The sequence below is a fragment of the Wasmannia auropunctata genome, unplaced genomic scaffold (assembly GCF_000956235.1).
Source record: "Wasmannia auropunctata unplaced genomic scaffold, wasmannia.A_1.0 LD335990.1, whole genome shotgun sequence".
Taxonomy (NCBI): domain Eukaryota; kingdom Metazoa; phylum Arthropoda; class Insecta; order Hymenoptera; family Formicidae; genus Wasmannia; species Wasmannia auropunctata.
In genome coordinates, this window is record NW_012026900.1 from 620902 (window position 1) to 644432 (window position 23531).

The window sequence follows — 23531 nt, forward strand, 5'->3', positions numbered from 1 at the left end:
TATAACTCTTGGATATTATCTTATTTGATGCACATCGTAATTTGTACACCTTATGAAAAAAAATATTACATCTGAACATTACAAAGTTTATTGTATTTATCTGATTCAATTATAAAAATTAATATTTAATTTTGAATATGCAAAAATTACATAAAAGTAATTACAAAAATCTGTTTTGTCCAAATAATTATAATAGTATATATAATTAATTATATTAGTTATATAATTATATATATAAATTCAATTTAAAGCCAATACGAGCATGAGATGATGTGGGCAATGGTAGTTTGTGCACTTTAAAAATATTTTCAATTTAACTTACCATACATACGATAGATGCTTCTTCATATCAGTTTCAATGTTTACCATGACCCTAATCAATACTGACTTTAAATTCAATTCATAATTGTCTATTAACAAGCCAATCATATTGAACTAATTTTATTTATATATTCCATCAAATACTTACAATCGTTACCATTAAGAGTAAATTCAAAATTATACAATATACGAAATTGAGAGCATACAATATTCATTGATCAATATTTGTTTTGGCACTTTTCTTAAAAGTCGCACACGTGTCAGTCTTTGTGTTTGTATATATTGTGTAACTTAGAATTAACATTTTGATAATAAATCCTTGAGTAGATGAAAAAATTTCCCTTGTTAACAATAAAAAATTCCCTTGTTTCTACACTATATAATAAATAGATTAAATATATAGGCGTGTTATTATATATAATTAAAAAATAAAGATACGTCCATTTGATTAAATAATACATTGATAACGACTAAAATTGTTCGCATATATGGTCATGTACGAATACACAAGACGAGTTCTCAATTAATCAAGAGCCGACTGTGTATACACATCTGTTATTACATATATATCGCAATGTAATAAGAATAAAAAGGTATCCTAAATAATGCGAGATAGAGTAGAGTAAATTTCGGTCAATATACTAAAATACTTCGTTGCAAAGAATGCCTATCTACTTTCCTGAGGCGCGTCATTTGATTGTTGATTCTTCGTCTCCACGGGAAGCGCGAGCGTAGCAATTGCAGCACACAGAGCGGTTGTCGCGTAAATGATCATGGCCCCCGTGATGGACCATTGCAAAAATACCTGCGCTATGTACGGAGTGATCATAGCGCCGATTCGTGCCATAGCGCTGCACGCGCTCACGCCTATGCTTCGCAAATGCGTAGGGTACACCTCCGGCGTGTACACGTACGCGGCCTGAAACACACCGGCGATCAAGCCCCTGGCTAGGAAAACGGCAATGGTCAGCACCGCTCTGCTCAACAGACAGGTTCTGCCCAGGAAGCAAACCACTACGGCGAACATGACTAACTGGCAGGCCATCGTCTTTCGCCTGCCTATTTTCTCGATCGCGTAAACGGTGGAGAATATGCCGGGAAACTCCGCCAGCGTTGTCCAAAGTAGATCGATATAGTCGCTACGCCGTAATCGGCAGTCAAGTTGGCACGTACCCTCGTCGTTGTTCGTGCCCCATGCGCTACATTGCTCTGATGATGTATGAAAAAGTTCAGTTGTCATTAGCACCACTCCATAGTAGCAGAACGCTGTGCTCATCCTGCAAAATATGTATAATAACACATATTTAGAATTTTAATATATATATATATATTACTAATATATTCTATTCAACTGTTTAGATTTAGAATCATAAAATAAAATAAAATTTATTATTAAATTTAATTTCTTAATTTTGTATTGCAATTTATTATTTACCATACGAGCCAAAGTAAAGCAGACGTTCTGCACATTTCTTTGCTCAGAACATCTTTAAATCGTCCATGATGGCCTTGATAAAATCGATCCATAACTAGTCTTCCTAGAGGCAACGATTTCTTATTTTCTCTGGCTACACGTTCTAACGTCGAAATTGCACGATCTGTTCTTCCAGCTGTCATATCGAACACTGTAGATTCCGGCAGCCACTGCAAATATGTGAAATCATTTGATGTAATTTTTAAAATATTTCTAAATAAATGATATACATTGAATACATATAAATTTACGAACCGGTGTTATTACAGCGAATATAAATAATGGAATGGATGATAATATAAGAAGCCACCTCCATCCAAAATTGGGCATCACGATTAATGCAATCGCCACTTCAAAACAAGCTCCGAGAGCCCAAAAACACTAGTACACGCAATATATATACTTTTTAATTATAATTATCCTATATTATCCTTATTAATCCACAATACTTATGATGTAAACTTACATCCAGTAAAATAACACATCTTGCACGTTGTTTCGCTGGCAGAAACTCTGCGTATAGGGTCACTCTGCAGAAAAAGACAAGTCAATGGTGACAACAGGTTCCAAGACGAGCTAGTTATTCGCTTTTAAGAAACTTACCAAATACTTACGATTGTGGTACACAACCAATAGCAAACCCCACAACGCCTCTAAGCAACAGGATCCAGAGAAAATTCGGCGCAAATGAACTCAGAAATGCGTAATAGGCCAACAGCACCGCGCACAAGGTTAAAGCTTGCTTATGACCGTATCTGTCGCTCAAATTATTCCAGAAAGTAGAGCTTAACATCATACCAAGAAATACTACCTAAAATTTCAATTCCCACAATTGAATCGTATCGTCGATATTCATATTTTACAAGAATAATTATGGCAAGTTCAAAAAAAAAAAGATACCGTTGTAGTCAGTGCTTGTTGGTATCTAGAAATGCCCCAATCGCAATGTAAGGATGGACTTAGGATACTCAGTATTGTGATCTCCATACTGTCTACCATCCAACAGAGACCCGTGAACAGAGACAATTTTACTTGGAACTTTCCAAAGCCCAACGCATTGATGGCTTGTACCACAGTAAATGTGTCTGTCAATGAAATTTAATTAAACCTGATATTTAATTAAATTTAATTTATCTTATCTCACAATTGTTACATTTCTTCTATTATACTACTGCGTAAAATTACACTACTGTGTTATTTTACATTTTAATTTATCTTACGATACTTCATTCATATACAGAAGCGTATTGCCTCTAAATTTAAGATTTAAATGACAGATTTAAGTAATACATATTTTTTTCGTCACACAAAGTTTATGGAAAATATATATACACACCTAATTCTTTGCACGCATGCACGTCTAATGTATACTGTTGTTAAAGACACTCTGCAGCGCGTTCCGTGTTACCACAACTTAACGTAGCCATTAGTAAAACCAGCTTCCCCAGTGTTATGTTATCATGCGGTATTAAAAATATTTACAGCGTACGTAGTCCTTCTTTTTCTCGTGTTAGGTAAACCCTTCTGTACAATTAGAACACGGAGTATCATTAAACACTGCAATCACGTACATACGAACTACGCCTATTTACATGTTTACAAGAGACTCGAGAGCGGCTCATGAGTAACATACCATCGGGTATGACCACAACGGAGGAGAGTTCCATCGACCGTTCGGCGCCGTTCTCCAAGCTCGTGTGGCAGCTCGACGTGCCTTGTGCGCCGACATTCAGCTCGGCGCCATGTGATTCCTCTAATTGGCGATACGGTTCGCTGGATTGTTTATCTGGCTCCGACATGATTGTGCCTCTTTCAACGTGATCGCGACATAGATAAATTCCCAAACATCCGCCGACTACCAGGATCTCACTGACGGGAACGAGCGGGAATCGACCCTGAGAAATGTTTTATTAATTCCGTCTTAATTCAAATCTCGCGTGGAACTCGAATTACCTGACGCCTGTTTTTCATAGCTGAACCGCTGCATAGTTCACCAGTTTATCTTTCTCTTTCTACACTGGAAGAAGAAAGATAAACTCTGAACTAGTGTAGCCAGTTCACCTATAAAAAAACAGGCCTCTGATCTCGCGTGAAGCACGTGTATTTATGTATACGTGTCACCATCGCGCGAAGCTGTCAACTCTGCTTTGTAGGTTAATCCTTCGGTCGCGCACGCATAATGAATACTTTCTACTTCGACGATCAAGAACGCGCGATTTAATCTAGTTTCTGATTGCATTTTCTTTTTTTTTTTTATTGACAATAGCAAATTTGTTTAATCAGCGATAAGAAAAGTTGAATAAAATAATAAAATAGAAAAAAAAGTGAAACATATATAAGACGCGAAATCTCTCCAAGTTCCCAAACAAGAGCTATCCAAGCCTCTCGACTTCTCATTTTTTTTAACAATCGTGAATTCTTAGACTCCAAGTTATTGTTTACATACTTATGAAAAATAAACGCAACCAAGCGCAGCTCCCTCGATCGTCCGCCCCATTCCGGGATTGCTATTGCTGACGAGTTCGGAGTTCGTAGTTCTGTTCTGTACTTTTCGTCCTTCCTCTCTTTCTCTTCAACGTCAGCGAGTATACCTCTGCTCTATTTTAATTGCAGAAAGTGCAACTACGAGAATCAAGAGTCGTATTCTCGACAAATTTCACACATGAAGGTACTAATAGTAATTTTGTATATTTTTATATGTAAATATTTCGAGAATAAGATCCGAGATCAATTGAGCGGAATCTTTTCTACTTTTCGTCCATTCTCTTTAAAAACATCTGATTAAAGTCTCTTTTAAGTGCAGAAAGTGCAATGCAGATGGTACGTCGTACGAGAAACGCGGACCTATTAAATGCCGCGACAAAAGACGCTTCGTGAGGTTAGGTCGGATCGTGAAAAGTAGACATTCGTCCGGCAATCGTCGTCGGTCGCGAGTGAATGAGAAGTGGAGCAACTGGAGTACAGATTAGCCTCGACGTTAACGAATCCTCTACGTTTATTCGCAAAAATGCGACGCGGTTTCAGAGGTTCGTCGCACTACTTCGCGCGACATAACAGAAATGGTAAGTATCGAAATCCTTTAACGAAATCCAAGTTCATTTCCAAAGTCATTGTCGCATTCTTAATACAAATGCTTTTCGTTGTACGCACATCACGTGTTTTCTCTCACCTTCGAGACGCGTTCCCTTTGCACGCGTGATGTATCATTTTATGCTTGCTTAGCCGCTTCAGTGAGTAACAAGAATAAAATGATGTATGAAAAGAATGCATGAAACGAAACCCACGCCAAGCCATACTTTGAAGAAACAATCGGCAAGAACTAATTGGTTATTCTCAGACACTCATACCTATTTTCACACTTCTTGTAATATTCCTAATAAATTCCTTGTAATATTAATAAATCTCTGTTACGACTTAGATTACTGAGAAATGATTGTAATTCGACTCTAGTGAAATAATATAGATTATACAGCCTTGGTCATAAAACAAAATCTCGGTTACATTAACCTATAGATTACTGAGAAATGATTGTAATTCGATACTCATGAAATAATTTAGATTATACATACCTTGGTCGTAAGTATGAAGCACCTCTCACAAATTGACATAAACTTTCTTACATCAATGTTTTTTTATTTAATGAAAAACAAATTTAAAAAGTTTTATTGAAAATTAATATTTATTATAACAATTTTATATTAACAATAATTTCAAATAAGGCTGCTATATGTATGCTACAAATAGTAGAAGAAACAGTCAAGATTCGGCCTAAGTTAGATATTGATGCCCAATAATATTTTTAATCTTTTAATTTCAGCTATATAATAAATTTTCGAATTTTTGAGAACACAATCATAAAAGCTGAAATATTATTGCAAATTCAATTGATCAATTTAATAACGATACTACAAGTGTGCTAAACAATTTTATTTTGTTAATCCTTCAGCTTTAATTGTCGCCCTTTCCAGAAAATGGAAGGTGCTTTATATTTCTGGCCGAGGTATTATAGTTGTATAAAGGCGTATTATAATTTGAAATTAAGCAGATATCATTTCGTTTATCGAAAGAATTTTTATTTTGTCCTAACTAAATAAATTAATGAAGGAATTATATGAAATGTTTTTTTAGTGATTGTGGCTGATATTACATTAATTAATAATCTTATCTTTTGTTGTATATGTAATATTCCATATCTACATTAATATTCCATATCTACATAATTTCTCTAATAGAACTTTTAAAAGTAATCTAGAATTTAGAAACAAATCTTTTGGAGGAATAGCCACAAATATACAGCCTTGCAATGTTTTTTCCACGACTAACATGAGAAACTTAATTGAAATAAGCATTGGGCAAAAGCCTTTTATTAAATTCATCTATCTGTAATGTATCTGTATGTCTATTGTTAACAAGATATTCAATTGTTTGACATAAAAAGTAATTTTAACGTTGTAAATTTATTATTTAGTGGTTTTTTTATTTAATTTTTTATTTTTGATATTAAATACTTTACTAATCGAAGCACAAATGAAACTTTTATTGATATATTACGTTTATTCTTATAAGCCTAATTTTTGAAAATCTTATTTTTTAAACATTCTTTGAACGCTTGATATTTCACTATTTTGATAATGTAATAATTGCTATTCTTTCTTTGGAGTATGCATTCTAATAAATAATAGATAAAGTTTTATTTTATCAAATCAAGAAAAGTGAAATATTTTTCAAATACAATTTGCTATGAATTTTTTTAGAACAAACACAGTCTACATCTGGACAAGGAAGAGCATATTCACAAACTCGAAGACCTCCTGGATTAAGAGGAAAGGAAATAGGATTGTATTACAGAAACAAAAATATAGAAAGAAAGAAAAAGAATACTCCAGAAATGTTTAAATTATCATTTCAAACAGAGCAAAGAATTAAGGTTATATTAAATGACTCAAAAAGATTTTACAATTTAATTCCTCATGAAAATTTCAAATCCGAGGACGGCAAATATCAGATTCATGATATTCAATTTAGAAGAAAATTTTTAGACATTATACACGGCGATATGCAGCAGAATCTTGCCAAAGCTATAAGTGTGAGGTCGAAGTTGCAAAGAAATAGCGACATAGACAGAATATTACAAAGTGAATACAGAGACAAGCAGAGTCAGGAAGCTTATAAAAATATGTTGAAGTTTCGATCAAAGTTACCAGCATATAAAAAAAAATCAGAAATATTACAATTGATTGAGGATAATCAAGTTGTTGTTATTAGTGGAGAAACCGGTAAGTCGCGATAATTATTTATTAATGTAGGCTAGAATTTTTTTATGATTATTATTTGATTTATTGAAGCAATGCAATGACCCAATTAAAGAAATTTGATTTTGCATCGTTAAACATGCGCTGAGTGTGTTTTCATTTTTAGTTATTTGAATTTCCGATTTCAATTAACAATTAATAAATCATAACAAGTCAATAATTAAGGATTTTTTTTTTACATTTTAGGATGTGGCAAAACTACACAGGTCGCGCAATTTATATTGGATGATGAGTTAGAAGCGGGAAACGGTAGCGTTACTCGAGTAATTTGCACGCAGCCTAGAAGGATTTCAGCTATTTCCATTGCTGAACGTGTAGCTGCAGAAAGAGCAGAAAGACTTGGAAATTCTGTCGGCTACCAGATACGACTTGAAAAGTAAATCTATGTGAAATGTGTATACTATATAATATTTTATAAAAAGCCTATAATGTTGTTTCACTTTGATTTTGTTTCTTTTATCCATAGAACTCCATCGCGAGAACAAGGAAGTATATTGTTTTGTACTACTGGTATATTGCTGCAAATGATGAAACATGATCCAGCATTAAAGGGTTTCTCTCATGTGATACTGGATGAAATTCACGAACGTAGCACAGAAAGTGACTTCATCATTACATTATTAAAACAAGTTATCCCAAAAGTAAGTTTCGGTGACATCATGTCGTTAATACTAAATATTAAAATTAATATGTACTTTTATTCAGATTGTATTTAACTGTTATGTCTTGTATTGTTATTTTATTTAAGAATTTCAGATATGTATATTTTTTGTATTATATTTTTGAAACATATATTTTTTTCTATAAAATTATTTGATTAAAATTTTATAATTTGAGTTGTAATAGTTTTTCTCGCTTACTTTTTAGAGAGTAGACTTGAAAGTTCTCTTGATGAGCGCAACATTGAATGCTGAAAGATTTTCGACATATTATGACAACTGTCCGATGATACACATACCGGGATTCACCTATCCAGTACAGGAATTTTATTTAGAAGACGTTTTATCGTTTGTAGGGTTAGTATTGTTACAGTGTTATTGAAATCCGTATTTTAGTTTGTTATTCCTGGCTTACAATTTTATACTACAAGAATCTCGTACTTTCTCACTCAAAATTTTTCAAGAGGCTCTTTTACTTAGCCTCTCGTAAACTGAAGCATATGTAAAATAAGGATTGGGATTGAATCCGAAATCTCTATCGATTGCGAATCGACAGGTTTTGATTTGTCATTCTACGTTATTGAAAAATTACATTGATATACTTGATAGAGATTTCAGACAATTTTTTATATGACTTTAGGTTCTGTATGCATGAGAGATAATACTTGTATCTTTTTTTAATTTACAGATACAGATTTCCCGAACCACCACCAGAACCTACAGGTTACAGGAAACATTTGAAAAGATATAAAGAGCAACAGAATAAGAAAGACGAATTTCTAGACGTATTACAGCCTTATATTAGACAACTTATAGCTGAGGTAAATATGAATAAGTGATGATCATTTTCTTTACCTATATATTTAAAATATTTTACATAATTACAGAAGAAATATGAACCACAAGTTATTAAAGAATTACGGAATCCACTTAGTGAAGATCTTTCATTGGAGCTCATACAAGAATTAGTTATATATATCTGTAACACAAAAAATCCGGGCGCTATTCTAATTTTTTTACCTGGCATGATGGATATATCGAAATTAAACAAAATGTTACAAACTAATTCTAAACTTAAACCAAACGGTAAGTATATATTTCTATATATTAATATAATGCTATAAATAGGTATAAATATATGGCGATTTTGTTTAATTTTAATTTACATATTACATATTTAATCGTCGAATTAACAAATTAATTTTTCAAATGAGATAAAGTTGAATTTTTTTACTTTTTCCTAATTAATTGTGTTATTGAGTTCATAATTATCTTGATACATATTTGATTGTATATTTTAAACCAAGCATCATGATTAACAGATTTCTTTTTTCTTACAGATAAATTCGTCATCTATCCTCTTCATTCACGTATGCCGACAGTTGATCAGAAACTTATATTTAAAGAGCCACCTCCTGGCGTTCGTAAAATAATTATTGCAACTTCAATTGCTGAGACGTCAATAACTATAGAAGATGTTGTGTATGTAATAGATTGCGGGAAAACGAAATTTGGAAAATTCGACGTGAATAAGAACATTCAGACTTTGGAGCCTGAATGGGTATCCTTAGCCAATGCCAAGCAAAGACGCGGTAGGGCTGGCAGGTGCGGTATTTTATATATTACTACAATTTTGTACTAAAAGAAAAAAAAATACATTTTTTATCGAATTTGTTCGTGTAGATTACAATTAAATCAGTATGTTCTTTTTTTAAATATAGGGTTAAAAATGGGGAATGTTATCATATGTATACAAGAGCACGAGAAATGACACTTGAGCAATATCCATTGCCAGAGATGCTGAGGACGCGCTTAGAGGAGGTAATTTTGCAAATAAAAATCCTGCAATTAGGCAGAGTCAAACCGTTCCTATCTACCGTCATGGATTCGCCAGATCTAAAAGCCATTGATCTGTCTCTTGACTTACTCGAGAAACTCAATGCCCTCGACGAAAACGAGAATTTGACTCCCTTGGGCTATCATTTGGCGCAGTTGCCGCTTGATCCTAGAACAGGTAATTCTATTGTTGCTATTGTTACGAAGCTGAATTGTGTGTAACTTTAATGTAACCGACATTATGTTTTATTGTAGGAAAAATGATTCTGTGGGGTGCATTGTTCTCTTGTGTTGAGCCAATATTTGCTATTGCTGCCAGTCTCACATTCAAAGACGCTTTCTATTGTCCATTGGGACAAGAGGAGCAAGCTAATAGAAAAAAGTTGGAGCTCAGCATGGAGCAGTATAGTGACCATATTGCTCTCGCGGAGGCTCTAAGAAGATACGAGGTCGCACGCCAAAGAGGCAAGGCTTGGCAGTTTTGCCGAGAGTACTTTCTCTCTTTCAACACGTTGAAACTTCTCTCCGAAATGAAAACTCAATTTGCACAGTATTTGTATGAGATGAAATTTCTGGATAGTGAGGACCCAAGCCATATAGAATCTAATAGAAATTCGGATAACATAGCGTTGATAAAAACCATCGTCTGTGCAGGATTATATCCTAACATCGCTGCCATAAGGTTGGCAAACATTAATTCTAATTCGTTTGACTTGAATACAACGATATTAACGTTAACGTGTACCTGATTCTGTTGTAGGAAAATTACGAAAAATGGGGTGGTCGGTTGGACGCCGGAAGACGGTTCTGTACGTTTACATCCGTCGAGCGTAAATAACAGAGCCTCCAACTTTCCCAGTCAGTACTTGACATATTTCACAAAACAACGCTCCACCGCTATATTTTTACATGATACTACATGTATAAATGTACCGAGTTTAGTGTTTGCCGGACCAAGTCTGTCGATAAGTAAATATAACTCTTTTCTATTCGAACGCGTACCAATCATTCAGTGTATTAATCGCACACGTGTGATAACATTATATTCTAGGACGAGAAAGAGGACATTATATAATCAGTAGCTTGAACTTTTTGGAAGATGTTGTTTGCGATCGAGAAACTGCGGAAATGATACAGGTATGTAAATTAATATATATATGCATTATTTAGACATTCTTAGAGAAAGGAGATTATTTTGAAATATCTTCTCGTTATACAGGAACTTCAGCACGCTCTGAATAGTTTATTGGAATATAAAGTTACGAATCCAGCAACGGTATCGTGGTCAACATTTGAAGGGGACTTATTAAAGTAAATTTACATATACATTTATTATTTACACATATCATTACGTTGATAGAAAAGTAACACAAGTAAATGTTGTTTAGATAAGAGTTTTTTAGATAATGAAAGCAAATTGATCCTAAAGTCTTTATGATCAATTTTCTTTTGTTACCTATTTCTTACAATCATTTCTTGCAAATAAACTTGCAAATAAATTATGTTAATAATTGTGATTGTTGGTATAATAATTATAATTATGAATATGTGAATTTCTGTTTGATTATGTTACAGGGGAATTATTGAATTGGTCTCTCAAACAGATCAAGAAGTGGGTTTTGATAATACACGTGAAAGCGTACATTATGAAGATTACATAGACGATACTATCGATTGATTGCATTCATTAATTTGTATTTGTAATATTTAATTAATATTACAACCTAATTGTAATTGTTAATATTTTACTGCTCCGATATTGTTCAAAGAATATACATCGTTAAAATCATGTCATCAAATAATTTGTACAATAAACTCTTTAATTTTTTTCGTTAATTTTTTTTTTCTGTTATATAAACGTATATAAAAAATTATGCATAATAATAATTATTGGTGATAAGTAATACCTCAAAATATCTAAGTCAAAATTAATAGATGTCTAAATTATTACCGTACTCTGTGGTCTCGATTTTACAAGTTTCAATTAATGAAAGATTCTATTCTATGTATAAAAAATCGAAGAAAATGTTCGTAACGCGATCAATATTCTTTTTCTAAAAATATTTTCTTGTATATCTAAAATAATTTTTGAATGATAAGTTAAACTAAGAAACATTTTTTTTATTTTGATATAGAAAATATAATAATAGAAGATGTTTCTTAGGATTATTTAGGAATACTAGAGAACGCAAAATTTCAAATTGTTACATTTTTGAAGATGGACACAAAAGCGCGATAATTTAAATGTCAACTAATTGTAGTTAAATGGACATTTATAAATGAGTATTTATTCAGTATTAAAGAATAGATATATTAATCGATTGAAATATTTCATATTTGAAAGTTTTCCCAAAAATTCACTCTTATCATTTTTAATTAGAAATATAAATACATAATCCTTTTATAGCTATAAATTTTTATTGAAAAAAAAACATTATTTATACACATAATAATCATAACATTATATGAAAAAATAAACATTATTCGTATAATATTTTATTCCCATATAATCATTAAATAATTATATTATTGAGAAATACTTATATTATTGAGAATCGTACGTGAAAGATAAACGGTATAGATTATTTATCTTCAGTGAGAGACGGAAAATAAGACTCGCGTGGACCTCGCAGAATGGAAAAGCATCGATTGACTATTTGCCTTTTACATATAAACGATAATACTTAATAGTATCTTAGAATGTTTATAGCCGCGTTTAGATTCTAATCTGAATGTAATCGAGCAAGCGACAGCTGCCACTCTCCGTCGTCGTATACGTTCGCGTCAAGTGACGATTTAGACCGGGGATTATTAACGGGGATCGTTCGGAGGAGAAGCCGAGAATAACGTACGACGCGCGATTCCTTGGCGCAACAGTGCGCGAACTTTTGACCCGTCCACACTTCGCGCGCGCGCGCGCGCGCGCTCGCGCGATCGTCAATAAAACACTACATCCAGCAGTTATACACTCGCCGAGACTCGCCGGCTTCGTGCCGGCTTTTGTCATTCATGAACGTAGAACGTACTGCCGTCCTCTCGGCGCTCGTGCCATCCAACGTGAGGCAGGCCGGAGCGCGAAAGGAATTTAAGAGGGTGGCATTCCGCACGATTCGCGCTCGCATACGGCGCTCTTTATCGCGCGACTGAAATGCACGATGTAATTTATGAGGGCAATTAATATCACAGATACAGTAACGCCAGTAACGCCACGCAGTTCGACGTCGATCCGGAGACGTCGTCACGCCGACGCTAAATATCGTACTTATATACAGCGCGCTTCGTGCGGCGCGCGAACCGTTCGCGCGCCCGCCTTCTTTATCTAATCCGCCGCCGCAATAATGCAGAATGACTTCGCAATCCCAGAATTATTATCTTTCTCTTTGAGGAAAACGGATTTTTTGTTATTTACTTACAGCGCGGGCGTGCGCGCATACACACACACACACACACACATACACATACACACATACATATATTCTCTCTCTCTCTCTCTCTTTCCCCCTTCACATTACAGTCTTACATGCTACACGGAGAAAAAAAATTGTTGATTTAAAAAAATATTATTTCATTCAACTAAATGCGGCGGTCACGGGCTGTCAAGCAGACATTTGTTAATTCAACAAAATACTTGTTAATTCACAAAAATATAATGTTAATGATGTATCATGTTGATATATGTTTAATTAAAAAATATATATAATTGAATCAAAGAAAAACTGTCAACAAAACACGCATTTATAGTTATTTAACAACTTTTTTTTTCTCAGTGTACCTATAACATTCGTATTTATTATAATGTACACATTATAATTTCTATGTTTATTTTATTTTTTTTTATATTTGTAATTCTTTTCTTTTAAAATTTTTCATTATTTTGATGCTGGCTTGATTTATATATTTAGCATAACATGTTGAATACAATTAATGTATAATGTTTCAGTGCTTGTGAGGATACTATCTTGAGAAGTGTTTAATAAATAGCAACATCTCTCTACTTCTCTTTCTTCTTTCTTTCTCAAGACATTTCGTTAATATTAGAAAATGAAAGTGAACTAAAATTATGAAGCAGATGCAGATACTCTTTCCACATTTTGAATTTTATATCCAACGTACGTATATGTTCATATCATGGATTTTACATATATCGAAAGTTGATTAAAGATCACACAAAACATATTTCGCGTCTCACTGCGTTGATACGCGAAAAGAGCGATTTTGCTGAAAGATCCTAAAATTTAGTTTGGGCAAATCTGAAAATAATTTTGTTGGACTATGAAAATAATTATACTGGAACAATCAAGCTGCAATCGTTGGAATATTTGTATAGCATTGCTCATCAATATTGAGTATCCAACATATGATTATTTTGATGGTCCAATAAAATTATCAGATCTGTATATCTATAGTTAAATTTTCAATCTTTCAGAAAAGTCTTTCCACGGAGAAAAGTGACACAAGTAAAAGGTGCTAATTCACTTGACTTACGTCGCCTTTCTGTCAACGCGATATGTGACATCTAGATCGAATATTAACATAAACAGCGCCCACAAAGATGGGACTTCGGAGTCATTTTTCTGCGCTCTTTCCAATTTTCCCGTAGATGCGTGGCGTGATCGCGGTAGTAAAAAAAACAAAAACAAAAAAAACGAGTTCGAGGACTGTGGTCTGGCACGAGCTGATAGCCGCGACGCGAGAGTGGCGAGAGAGGATCGCGAGAGAAGGAGCGCGGTAGCGCTCGCCGAGGGCCGAAGAAGGGGGGGGGGTGCGGAGGGGGTGGCGGACGGCGCGCCGCGCCGCGCCGCGGCGGTGGCGGCAGTGGAATGGAGGGAGTTGAGGGAGACCTCGCGGTTCAGGCCGATACATGGAGTACAGCGGGTAGCGTCTGATTCAGTCTACATTCGACCGTCGCGCGCGTCGTGCCGCGAAATCGTGTGGTCGAGTCGAGTCGGGTCGGATTGAGTTGAGTTTTGAGTGGAGCCGAGTCGAGTCGAGTCACCCGCCGGGACGTCATCGAAAACGAGAACGTGAGGAATGATCGGTGAATCGCGGGGGAAACGGGTGGTGCATACATAATAACAATAGTAATTATTCGACCGGCCGACCGGCGGATCCGCGGCCTTATCGGACTTGAGACCGGAGAAGCGGGAGGATGTGAGAAGTTTGCCGGTTCAGATTTTGGCGGGACAAGAGTCCTCTTTTTCCTCGTCGGATCAGAAGGTGTGTACCGGCCGGGATGATTGTCGCGGAGTAAGATGAAAAGTCGTAACGTGGATCGGACGTAGGGGTACAGGATAACCGGAGCGGGTGCGCGCAATCGACACGGATAATTTCATATCGCGAGGGGAAAGAATTAGAAAAGCTGAAGCGTGGCTCGCGCGCGGGTATCGTATTACGACGTGAAGTGATCAGCGAGAAGAGGGAAATCGAGCGATATATCGAGAGTCGTTCGAGAGAGAGAGAGAGAGAGAGACGCGTACGAAGTCGCGAGCACACCGTAGTTAAGAACACCGGCGACGCCGCGCCGAAGAGGTGGCGGAACGGAGTAAATATACGCGCGAGGCTAACAAGTTCGGCGATTCGGCCGCCCGGAATCCTTCCGGGACCGGGTTACTCTCTCGCCGGTACCACGCGCGCTCGGAGGGACAGAAAAACGAACCTGCCTCGCGAAATCCCGCATATCCGACGAGCGGCCGCAGACGATTCCGGCCCCGCGAGTGGTGTCTCTGTAATATGCCATTAACCGGCGCGCGGCGCGCGGTGATGTTTATGATCGAGGTGGAAGAGGTGCGCGGAGTGCAGGAAGCTGGTTATAGCGGACTGGACGCGGGCAACAACTCGCGGCGGCAACAACTTCGCGGCGCTCTTGCGACAGGTGCGGGTTATTACGGCGCCGTTGTCGGCACCTCCGCCTCGCGCGGCGATATTAACGCGCGCGATTGTCATTATCCCGGTCGTCGTCGAACACGCGCCGCCGCCGCCGTCGTCGTCCAGAAACGTCTCCCCTGTGCCGTCGCCGTCGCCGCCGTCCCTGCCGCCGCTGCCGCCGCCGCCGTCGTCGTCGTCGCCTAGAGGGACGTTTCGCAAGACACGCGCCTCGAGGTGCCGCACCGAAACTTCACCGTTCGCGGACACTCGCGCGCTGCTTGGACCGAGGACACCAAAGAACCGCGGTGGAGGCGGAAGAAGAGGAGAAAACGAAGGAAGAACGTAAGAATATTTTCTCTCTTATTTTTTTTTAATTTTTAATCGACGACAGTGCGCCGAGAGAGCGCCGGCTGGTTTCGTTCGGTGCATTTTCGCGCTCGTCTCGTGCCCGTGCATTCGAGAACAAGAGGAAGACTCGTCGCCGCGAAGCGGTGAGAGCGCGCGGCGCGGTCTCGGGTCGGCTACGACGGAACGAAGCGACGGACAGAAGCGCGCCTCCCGAGACAGGCCTGTGCTCTCGTTTCTCCCGACGGGAAAAATTGCATCGGAAAATCGAATCGGCACGCGGGCGTGCGTGCTGTGCTGTGTGCGTGCGTGCGTGCGTGCGTGTATGCATGCATGTGTGTATGTGTGTGTGTGTGTGTTCGTTCGTGTGCGTGCGCGCGCGCGCACGCGACGAGAGAGCCGTGTCGGTGAGAGCGGGTCAGTGAACGATTGCGCGCCGCCGCCGTCGTCGCACGAGAGCAACGAGGAGGAGAGGGCCTCTCTCTCTCTTTCTCTCTCTCGCGCGCGCTCTCTCTTTCTCCCTCGCTTCGCCCCCCGACGTACGTATATGCACGTGCGAAAGCGAGGAGAAACGTGAAACGCGCGCGTGCGCCGGCCCCCGTGTGTACTCGGCGCCCTAACACACCAACGCACACGCACGCGAATATCGCGTATACATGTAAAACGCGACACCCGCGCGCATCGGCGTACATACGTGCGCTCCCGCGCGCGCGCATATAGAGCCCTGCAGGTGCGCGAGTATGCGCGGGCACACGCGCGCGCGATAGAGACGACAGCGCGCAGCCGGGAGGAGGAGGAGGAGGAGTTGAAGGAGGAAAAGGAGGAGTAGGTTGGAGGAGGTGGTGGAAGAGGTGGAGGCAGAAGAAGAAGAAGAAGACGAAGAAGCCAGTGACACCGGGAGGGTCGGTTGTTCCTGGTGTATAAAGCGGCCACCGGGATACACCTATATGTACGTGTGCGTGCGTGTGCCCCGCGCGCGTGTGTATCAGCGGGGAGATCCGCGGATATAAGCGATACGCGGTGCGCGCGAGAGAGATTCTCTCCCTTTCGTTCTCTTTCTCTCCCCCTCCTTACACTTCGTCTCTCTCTCTCTCCCCTTCGTTCTCTCTCACGCGCGCGCACACACTCTAACACTCTCTCGCGTCGAGCAGGAGAAAGAAAAAAGGGGAAAACAAAAGTTCGGGCGAAAAGAAATGCGGGTTCGTTGACTGCGCGCCGCCGCTGCCGCGCGATGGCCGCATGCTCGTGCCCGGTGCTGCTGGTGCATAGTGTGCGCGTGACAGGAGCGACGACGACGACTACGACAACGACAACGACGACGACGGCGACGACGACGGTCAGGACGTCACCGGCAGCGATCGTGACGGCGACGTCCACGACGACGACGACGACAACGACGACGACGGCGACAAGGACGACCTCAACGACAGAGGTGGTGCCGGCTGCTGCGCGCCGGCCGCTCGACGAGAAGCAGTGAGTCTATACGCACGCTCCGCTCGAGATTCGACGTCCCGCATTCACCGGCATCGGCGGGCGGCGACTGCGGGGCCAACGGCCGCCGGTAAATCCATCGACGAGGTTCACTAGGTACGTTTGTGCCGCGCCCGTTGAATTTGGTAATTAATCGCACGACACCTGACTTCGGGCCAGTGAAGAAGCGACGTCGCGGAAAGAGGAAAAAAAACCGGGTCAGTCATCTTTTCCGCATCGAACGAACGACCGTCGAGCGGTATCGGGACCGACTGGATCGGCTGGTCGGCCCGGTCGGCCGATCGGTCTGATTGTGAGAAGGAGAGCCTTTTCGGGAGTAATATTTATGGATACAACATTTATTGTACGAAATTGAGATAGCGCGAATTAAATTTACATATTTATGTTCCATCTGCGGATATAGACATTTATTGTGCAAGTGTTTAGTGAGAAAAAGTGCAAATAAAAATTGCTAAATGTCAAAAAGAGTGCCAGTCTATTCGCCTGTCAAAATATCCGTGACACTTTACATTAAATCTTATGATTATTTTATAATTGATTTAACATTGATGAGGAATCAATTGGGAATTTATGCTATTTTAACAATTGTAACAATTATAACCACAATCATCCATATAGTTCTAATAGATTATTATTTTATTACTAATAGATATAATTCTACTGTAGATGTAATTTTGTTCTTTTATTATTAATATTATTTTATTATTGTTTGTTTTTTGAACAAAATGTAGAACTCTATGAATTTTCATCAGAGAGGAAAGATAAACAGATTTTTAATTAAAAAAGATGAACAAGTTTACACTAAAAACATGTAACATTTTAAAATAAAATAACAGAACACGTATTTGAATGGAAATAAACACAACATTTTTTTATCTTAACTGTTGTATTGTAAAAATAATTTTATTACATTACAAGCCAAAATATTTTTGTTTCCAATTTCTGTTCTCCAAAAAAATAAAAATATTACGAAATTATTTATAATTATGACACACATTAATGTTATATTCACGAGTGATATATTTTTTGTGTAGTTTTTGCTGTCAAGCTGTTCACTTAAATTCAATTTCAATTTATCAGAAAAGCATATTTTACTGAGAGAAGCGAGTGAGAAAGGGAGAGAAAAGAGAGATTATTTCTGCCGACAAAATATAAAAGTCTATTAAAAAAACATGCGTACGTTTAGAAATGTATATTATTAGGTAAACTGAAAATAATAATAGTAAAATAAAGTCGTATTTATATGATAAATATTTAATATTTCATACCTCAGAAATTCCACAAACTTTATGTGATATTTTCATCACTCTGGCTGCTCGAAAGACCTTCTCTCTCTCTTTTGTAACGAGAATTTATTGTATATGCCTGACAGACGCGTTGCAAGCCGAGAAAATAAATGTCCTCGTTGCCTATGTCAAGCGAGTTAACTTACCAACGCTGCAACTTGCAACTCGTACCGTTAATACCCCTAGAATTATCATTTCCTCGGCCGGTGTAACGTAAAATTACGCGACATTCATTGAGACGATCAAGGTTGCGCACACTGTTCTCACGGTACGCCGACCTTCGTCATCGGAATTGGTGTCGTCGGTGATAATAATCGCAAATCGATTAATGCACGTCGCGCGTGTCGAAGCATTTTTGCGTTCAAGGGGTAATCTCTCCCCTCCCCCCTCTCTCTCTCTCTCTCTCTCTCTCTCTCGACAACTTCGAATTTGCATCGGTATCACCTCGATTACCTCGCAAACACCGCGAGGTAACGTAATGTGATCTTTTGTCATTCAGTCGGCGACCAGTTGCCAGTTGTTGACTGGCACGTACAATTTCGTAATTTGTTTGTCCGCACGCGACGGAAACTTGCCCTAAACACGGCCGACAAGGCTCTCGCATAAATCATCGCGTCCACCGATGTAAAGTGTGACTTTGCAAAACAACCGTGACAGCCCCGCACCTTGATCTTATCATCGCGCGTGTTTCATCGCATCCGTTAATGATCGTTGTCGGCATAAGTTTCAAGTTACGGGGGGAACAATTAGACGCGCCGTCTTTAGCGTCGAAAGGAACAAATTGACTTTGGAACGATTCCAATGGCGCAAGCCGTACATTCTAATCGGCCGGATGGGGACGGTTGGGTTTATACGCGATTTTTCTCACGTTCTCAAGTCCAAGGAAAATTGTATAACACCGTATAAAATTTATGACCTCACGACGACTTCTCTGTGCTTCCATCCTGATGAAATATTAGGGATATCGCTGAAATAAAACACAGCTGCTCGCCAGGATCACCGCGAACGACGCTCAACAAATCCCATTACGCTATGGTGAAAGAAGATTATTAATTGGGTCAACAGATATCGAAAGAACTTTTATTTTTATGCAACTTATAAATAAGGGAAACAAAAATAACATCACAGTGACTAATGTTTACGCTAAAATTGCATAATTTTATTGATTACATTACGATTATGCGTGATGTAATCGCAATTGCACTGGTATAATATTTAATCAAATGTTCAGTAGAAGAGATAATTATTCGATAAGCCCGTATTGGTTTTATCATGTTAACTGTATATATCTATATATATAACATTATTTTAGGATTGTAAGATTTATCATCACGAACATTATAATTTCATACTATGTAAATGCAACAGAACTTTATTTATAAGAAATTGCTATTGAAATTAAATTTTCAATTCAATAAAGTTGTATCTATTTCCTATTTTTTTTATTATAGAGAATTTCATATATTCAAGTATTAGAGAATTAATATAGTAGTCATAATTGTGGAGAAAATTTGCATTATTGATGTACATTACAATGGATTTTTTACAATATTATTTTTACAATTTTCTTCGCGAGAGTGTATTATATTTTATATTATCTTTTTTCTTTCATATATGAGAAATAATATTATACATTAGAAATAATCTTTGTAACATTATAAATTAATATAAGAAAAAAATTTCATGCACAAGAATTTTTCCGAAGAAACTTAAGATTTTTTTTTTACATAGAAGAAGTATAAAAAATCGTTAAACCCGACAACGGATACTGCTGTTTATCGAAGGATTAAATTAGAAGTATTGTGTCTATCCAGATATTTGTAACTTTAATTTACGTCAAGGGAGAAAATCTCCCGTGATCTACGCGCCGACGTTATATTTGTAACATTATAATTAGATCATATTACGTATATAATGTGTTGAAAAGTAATTAAGTTGCGTGGAAAAGCGGCAATGATTGGCGAAACGAATGCGTCTCAACAGAATCACGGTTGTCGGTCGCGACAATTCCTGATTGCCGAACAAGGAACTGGTAGATTAAAGACACTCGTTGAAATCTTGATTAACGCGCGAGTTTGCCCGACTTATTCACCTGTGATTAATATTTGCCAGTTGGCGTGCGAAAATTTGTGCAAAATGAATTCTTGCAAGGCAATAAAACGAATGCAAAACGGTGTAGGTCGGTGACATCGTGTTCTATTTCTCAAATGTGATCTTTGGCTGGATTTAATTAATGCGAGCGTCGTCATAAGCTGTAAATTAACCTAGGTGTACAGTATTCTGTCGCGCGTAGAGCTAGGTATAATTACATAATAGATTCGACACAATGCACAATGCAATGCGATTCTATGTATCACCGTTTTTCTTTGAACGTAAGATTTTCGATTAAAAACACAAATGGCATTTTTTATTAGTAAATCGCGTAGTGGAGATTTGCGGTCATTTTAGTGCTTTTAATTTCTCTGTGATTGCGATGTTTAGAAGGGAAGAAAATAACAAAGATCTATTCGCATTTTGGATTTTATGCCATCATATTTTCATAATTGTTTTACATTATTTAAGAATAGATTTAAGAATAGAAACACAAAGATGTATATACATATGATCATTTAAACACATGAATAATTTTATATTTATCACGATTCCGAGAAAGATGTTATGCAAATATAAAAGTTCTTTAAAAATGCATCACGTGCATTTTTGCCTAATTTATTTTAAGATTATTTTTGTTTCGAAAAAAATGTCCGAGATGATATTAAATTATTCATAAGGCATGAAAGTGATATAATTTATTCAATGCACATTTCTAAGTTCAGATTGCTGAATTCGTGATGATTTCTTTAACAACTAGTTCAATTAAATTGAAAACAAATAGTAAGTTCAATGTATTGAAAAGTAATTATGTTGCGTGGCCAAAATTAAACATAAGATCCGTAAAGACTAAATCCGTTTCTGATGTATAACTTCTTTAAATCTCATTTGAGCCCTAAGAATAAATGCTTTTATTATCTTGATGCTCTTGAGTAACTCACAGGCAAATTAGTTTTTCAATAAATATAATATTATATCGCGAATCTTGGATTAAAGGAATTCAAAAACAGCAACGAATTTTGATTGTGTGTAACAATTGTACAAATACGTAACATTGTATTCTTTACAGATAAAGTTTAATGTATCTTTTTTTTTCATTTTATGTTCCAGAAGAGAACGGCGTCCATTTATGATCGCATTAAACGAAGAGAGATAGCGAGCCGAGAAAAATATTTCTCGATCTGTGCGCGCGAAACTTTGCGACCCATATTCGCTCGGAACATTCGTTCTTTCAAGAAGCTCGACATCGAAAAACTGTCGCATCGATCCTTTAATGTATATCCACGGAATCCAGCGCGTGATGTAACACACGTTGTACGACGACGAGGAGAATTGGGCTTAAAGTTCTGATCTCCGAAGACCGATCGGCGCTGTCGGAGCCGACTCAAGAGCTTTCTCGATCCGGCCGGCAAGAGGACCCCTTCTCGAGGAGACTATCGCGATCCAGCGAAACGATCGCGCGGACGTTCTCGGTGGCCAGAATCCCGCGCTCCTCGATCGAACTCGGTCGTCTCGGTGCTTCAGACCGATCGGCTGGCTCCGCGGGAAGACAAACGCACAGCCACGGAAGAATCGCACACCTAGACCACGCTAAAATCGACCATCATCATCGACAGGACAGCGCAGTCCAAGATCCAATCGCGGCCACTGAATCATCCACCTTCCGCGCCGTTTGGATTCCGTTCATCCGTCTCCGCGTTCTCTCGCCGATCTGACCGGTCGTGTAACGTGCAAGATCTCTTCGTCGCGACGGTTTTTCGCGTAAATCGCTCTATTACCCGTGAACCGCGTATAGTACCGCGAGAATGCTAACGTCGGCGTCGATGTAGTGCGCGTCCGTGCCGAGTAGCAGGCCCGTTCCGATCGTTCGATGAACGTGACTCGCGTCGCGGTGCCGGGAAAGTGAGGCTCTAATTAAACTCGTGTGTGACGGCCACAACGTCTACGTGCCACGTTGCCTAGGCGGCGGATCGCCCATTTAGGAGACCGAACCGGAGAGGCGGCCAGCTGTTAATCAGCAGCCACCGCGGTGGACATGATTATTTCAAAGGATCTGTTCCTCCTTGGCGACCAGGATTATCTGCGCCTTCCCGTCAACGAGAAGCGCCAGCAACGGGCAATGGGCCGGCCGATCATCAATGCTCCCAGGTAAGGAGAGTCAGCTGATCCACACTTCTCCCTAGTTTCTCGCCTTCATTTCTATACGTTGAACATTTGAAAGGACAAACATAAGACTAGAAGATTTCTGACAATATTTCAACTTTTTAATAGAAACTTTCTTATCGTGAATTAAATTCTTTTTCAAAAGTTTAATACTTTCTTGAATTATACTTTAGTTTTATATAGAAAAAGAGTTTTGTCAAAAAAATATTATTTTATTCAAATCGATTCTGATTGAAATACAACAAATTATTGACAATTTTTGTATGATAAAATCAATAAGGTTCACATTATGTTTTCTCGCTTTTAATTTCATATTTAATTGTCAGAATTCTTTTCTAAATATCGAGGCTCTTTAGGTTCTTAAAACTCATCGTCAATAAAATTGAAATTCTAAAAGTAAAGTACTATAATTTCATATTTGAGATTCTTAGGCAACGTGCAGTCATGCTTGCATCACGCAAACTTTCAGTACTTTAGTCGCAAAAGTTGGTTTTGAAGTCTAAGAATCAATTATGATTTTAGAATTAAATATTCGTAGCTATTAAAATACGAAAACCAAATGAGGCACAGGCTTCAACGAATTGATTAAATTAATTTTTTAATCTCGAATTTATTAAATAATCTCGTAGAATAAATATACGCTGAAGATCTGGGACGCTTGGTATTGCGCGTAAGAAAGATACGGTAA

General features: G+C 38.1%; 2 protein-coding genes across 3 annotated transcripts; one reads left to right on the plus strand and one right to left on the minus strand.

Annotated features, from left to right (window-relative positions):
• Positions 1-425: 425 nt before the first annotated feature.
• Positions 426-4338, minus strand: LOC105453972 (synaptic vesicle 2-related protein). Of its 2 annotated transcripts, none has more exons than XM_011696280.1 (8): positions 4242-4338; positions 3429-3690; positions 2696-2880; positions 2410-2606; positions 2262-2325; positions 2051-2176; positions 1757-1965; positions 426-1598 (listed from the first exon to the last, which is right to left on the minus strand). In XM_011696280.1, exons 2-8 carry the CDS (start codon positions 3592-3594, stop codon positions 989-991), a joined length of 1557 nt encoding a protein of 518 aa, XP_011694582.1. In that variant the 5' UTR covers positions 3595-3690; positions 4242-4338; the 3' UTR covers positions 426-988. The 2 variants fall into 2 exon arrangements, with proteins under 2 accessions (XP_011694582.1, XP_011694584.1); XM_011696282.1 differs by lacking the exon at positions 4242-4338 and adding an exon at positions 3132-3319 and having other exon boundaries at positions 3429-3518.
• Positions 4339-4612: 274 nt separating this feature from the next.
• LOC105453973 (ATP-dependent RNA helicase DHX36) lies at positions 4613-11438 on the plus strand. The gene is made up of 14 exons (XM_011696283.1): positions 4613-4857; positions 6550-7071; positions 7294-7483; positions 7574-7748; positions 7975-8123; positions 8455-8587; positions 8654-8852; positions 9107-9371; positions 9488-9780; positions 9858-10284; positions 10363-10571; positions 10654-10739; positions 10822-10913; positions 11178-11438. Exons 1-14 carry the CDS (start codon positions 4803-4805, stop codon positions 11278-11280), a joined length of 2898 nt encoding a protein of 965 aa, XP_011694585.1. The 5' UTR covers positions 4613-4802; the 3' UTR covers positions 11281-11438.
• The last annotated feature ends 12093 nt before the right edge of the window (positions 11439-23531 follow it).

Coding starts and splice junctions, on each gene's coding strand:
- LOC105453972 (XM_011696280.1), bottom strand. CDS start 3,594: ATGTCGGAGCCAGATAAACAATCCAGCGAACCGTATCGCCAATTAGAG. Junction 2,326..2,409: donor ATTGGTTGTGTACCACAATC/GTAAGTATTTGG, acceptor CTTTTTCTGCAG/AGTGACCCTATACGCAGAGT. Junction 1,966..2,050: donor TATTCGCTGTAATAACACCG/GTTCGTAAATTT, acceptor ACATATTTGCAG/TGGCTGCCGGAATCTACAGT.
- LOC105453973 (XM_011696283.1), top strand. CDS start 4,803: ATGCGACGCGGTTTCAGAGGTTCGTCGCACTACTTCGCGCGACATAAC. Junction 8,588..8,653: donor TTAGACAACTTATAGCTGAG/GTAAATATGAAT, acceptor ACATAATTACAG/AAGAAATATGAACCACAAGT. Junction 9,372..9,487: donor AGACGCGGTAGGGCTGGCAG/GTGCGGTATTTT, acceptor TTTTAAATATAG/GGTTAAAAATGGGGAATGTT.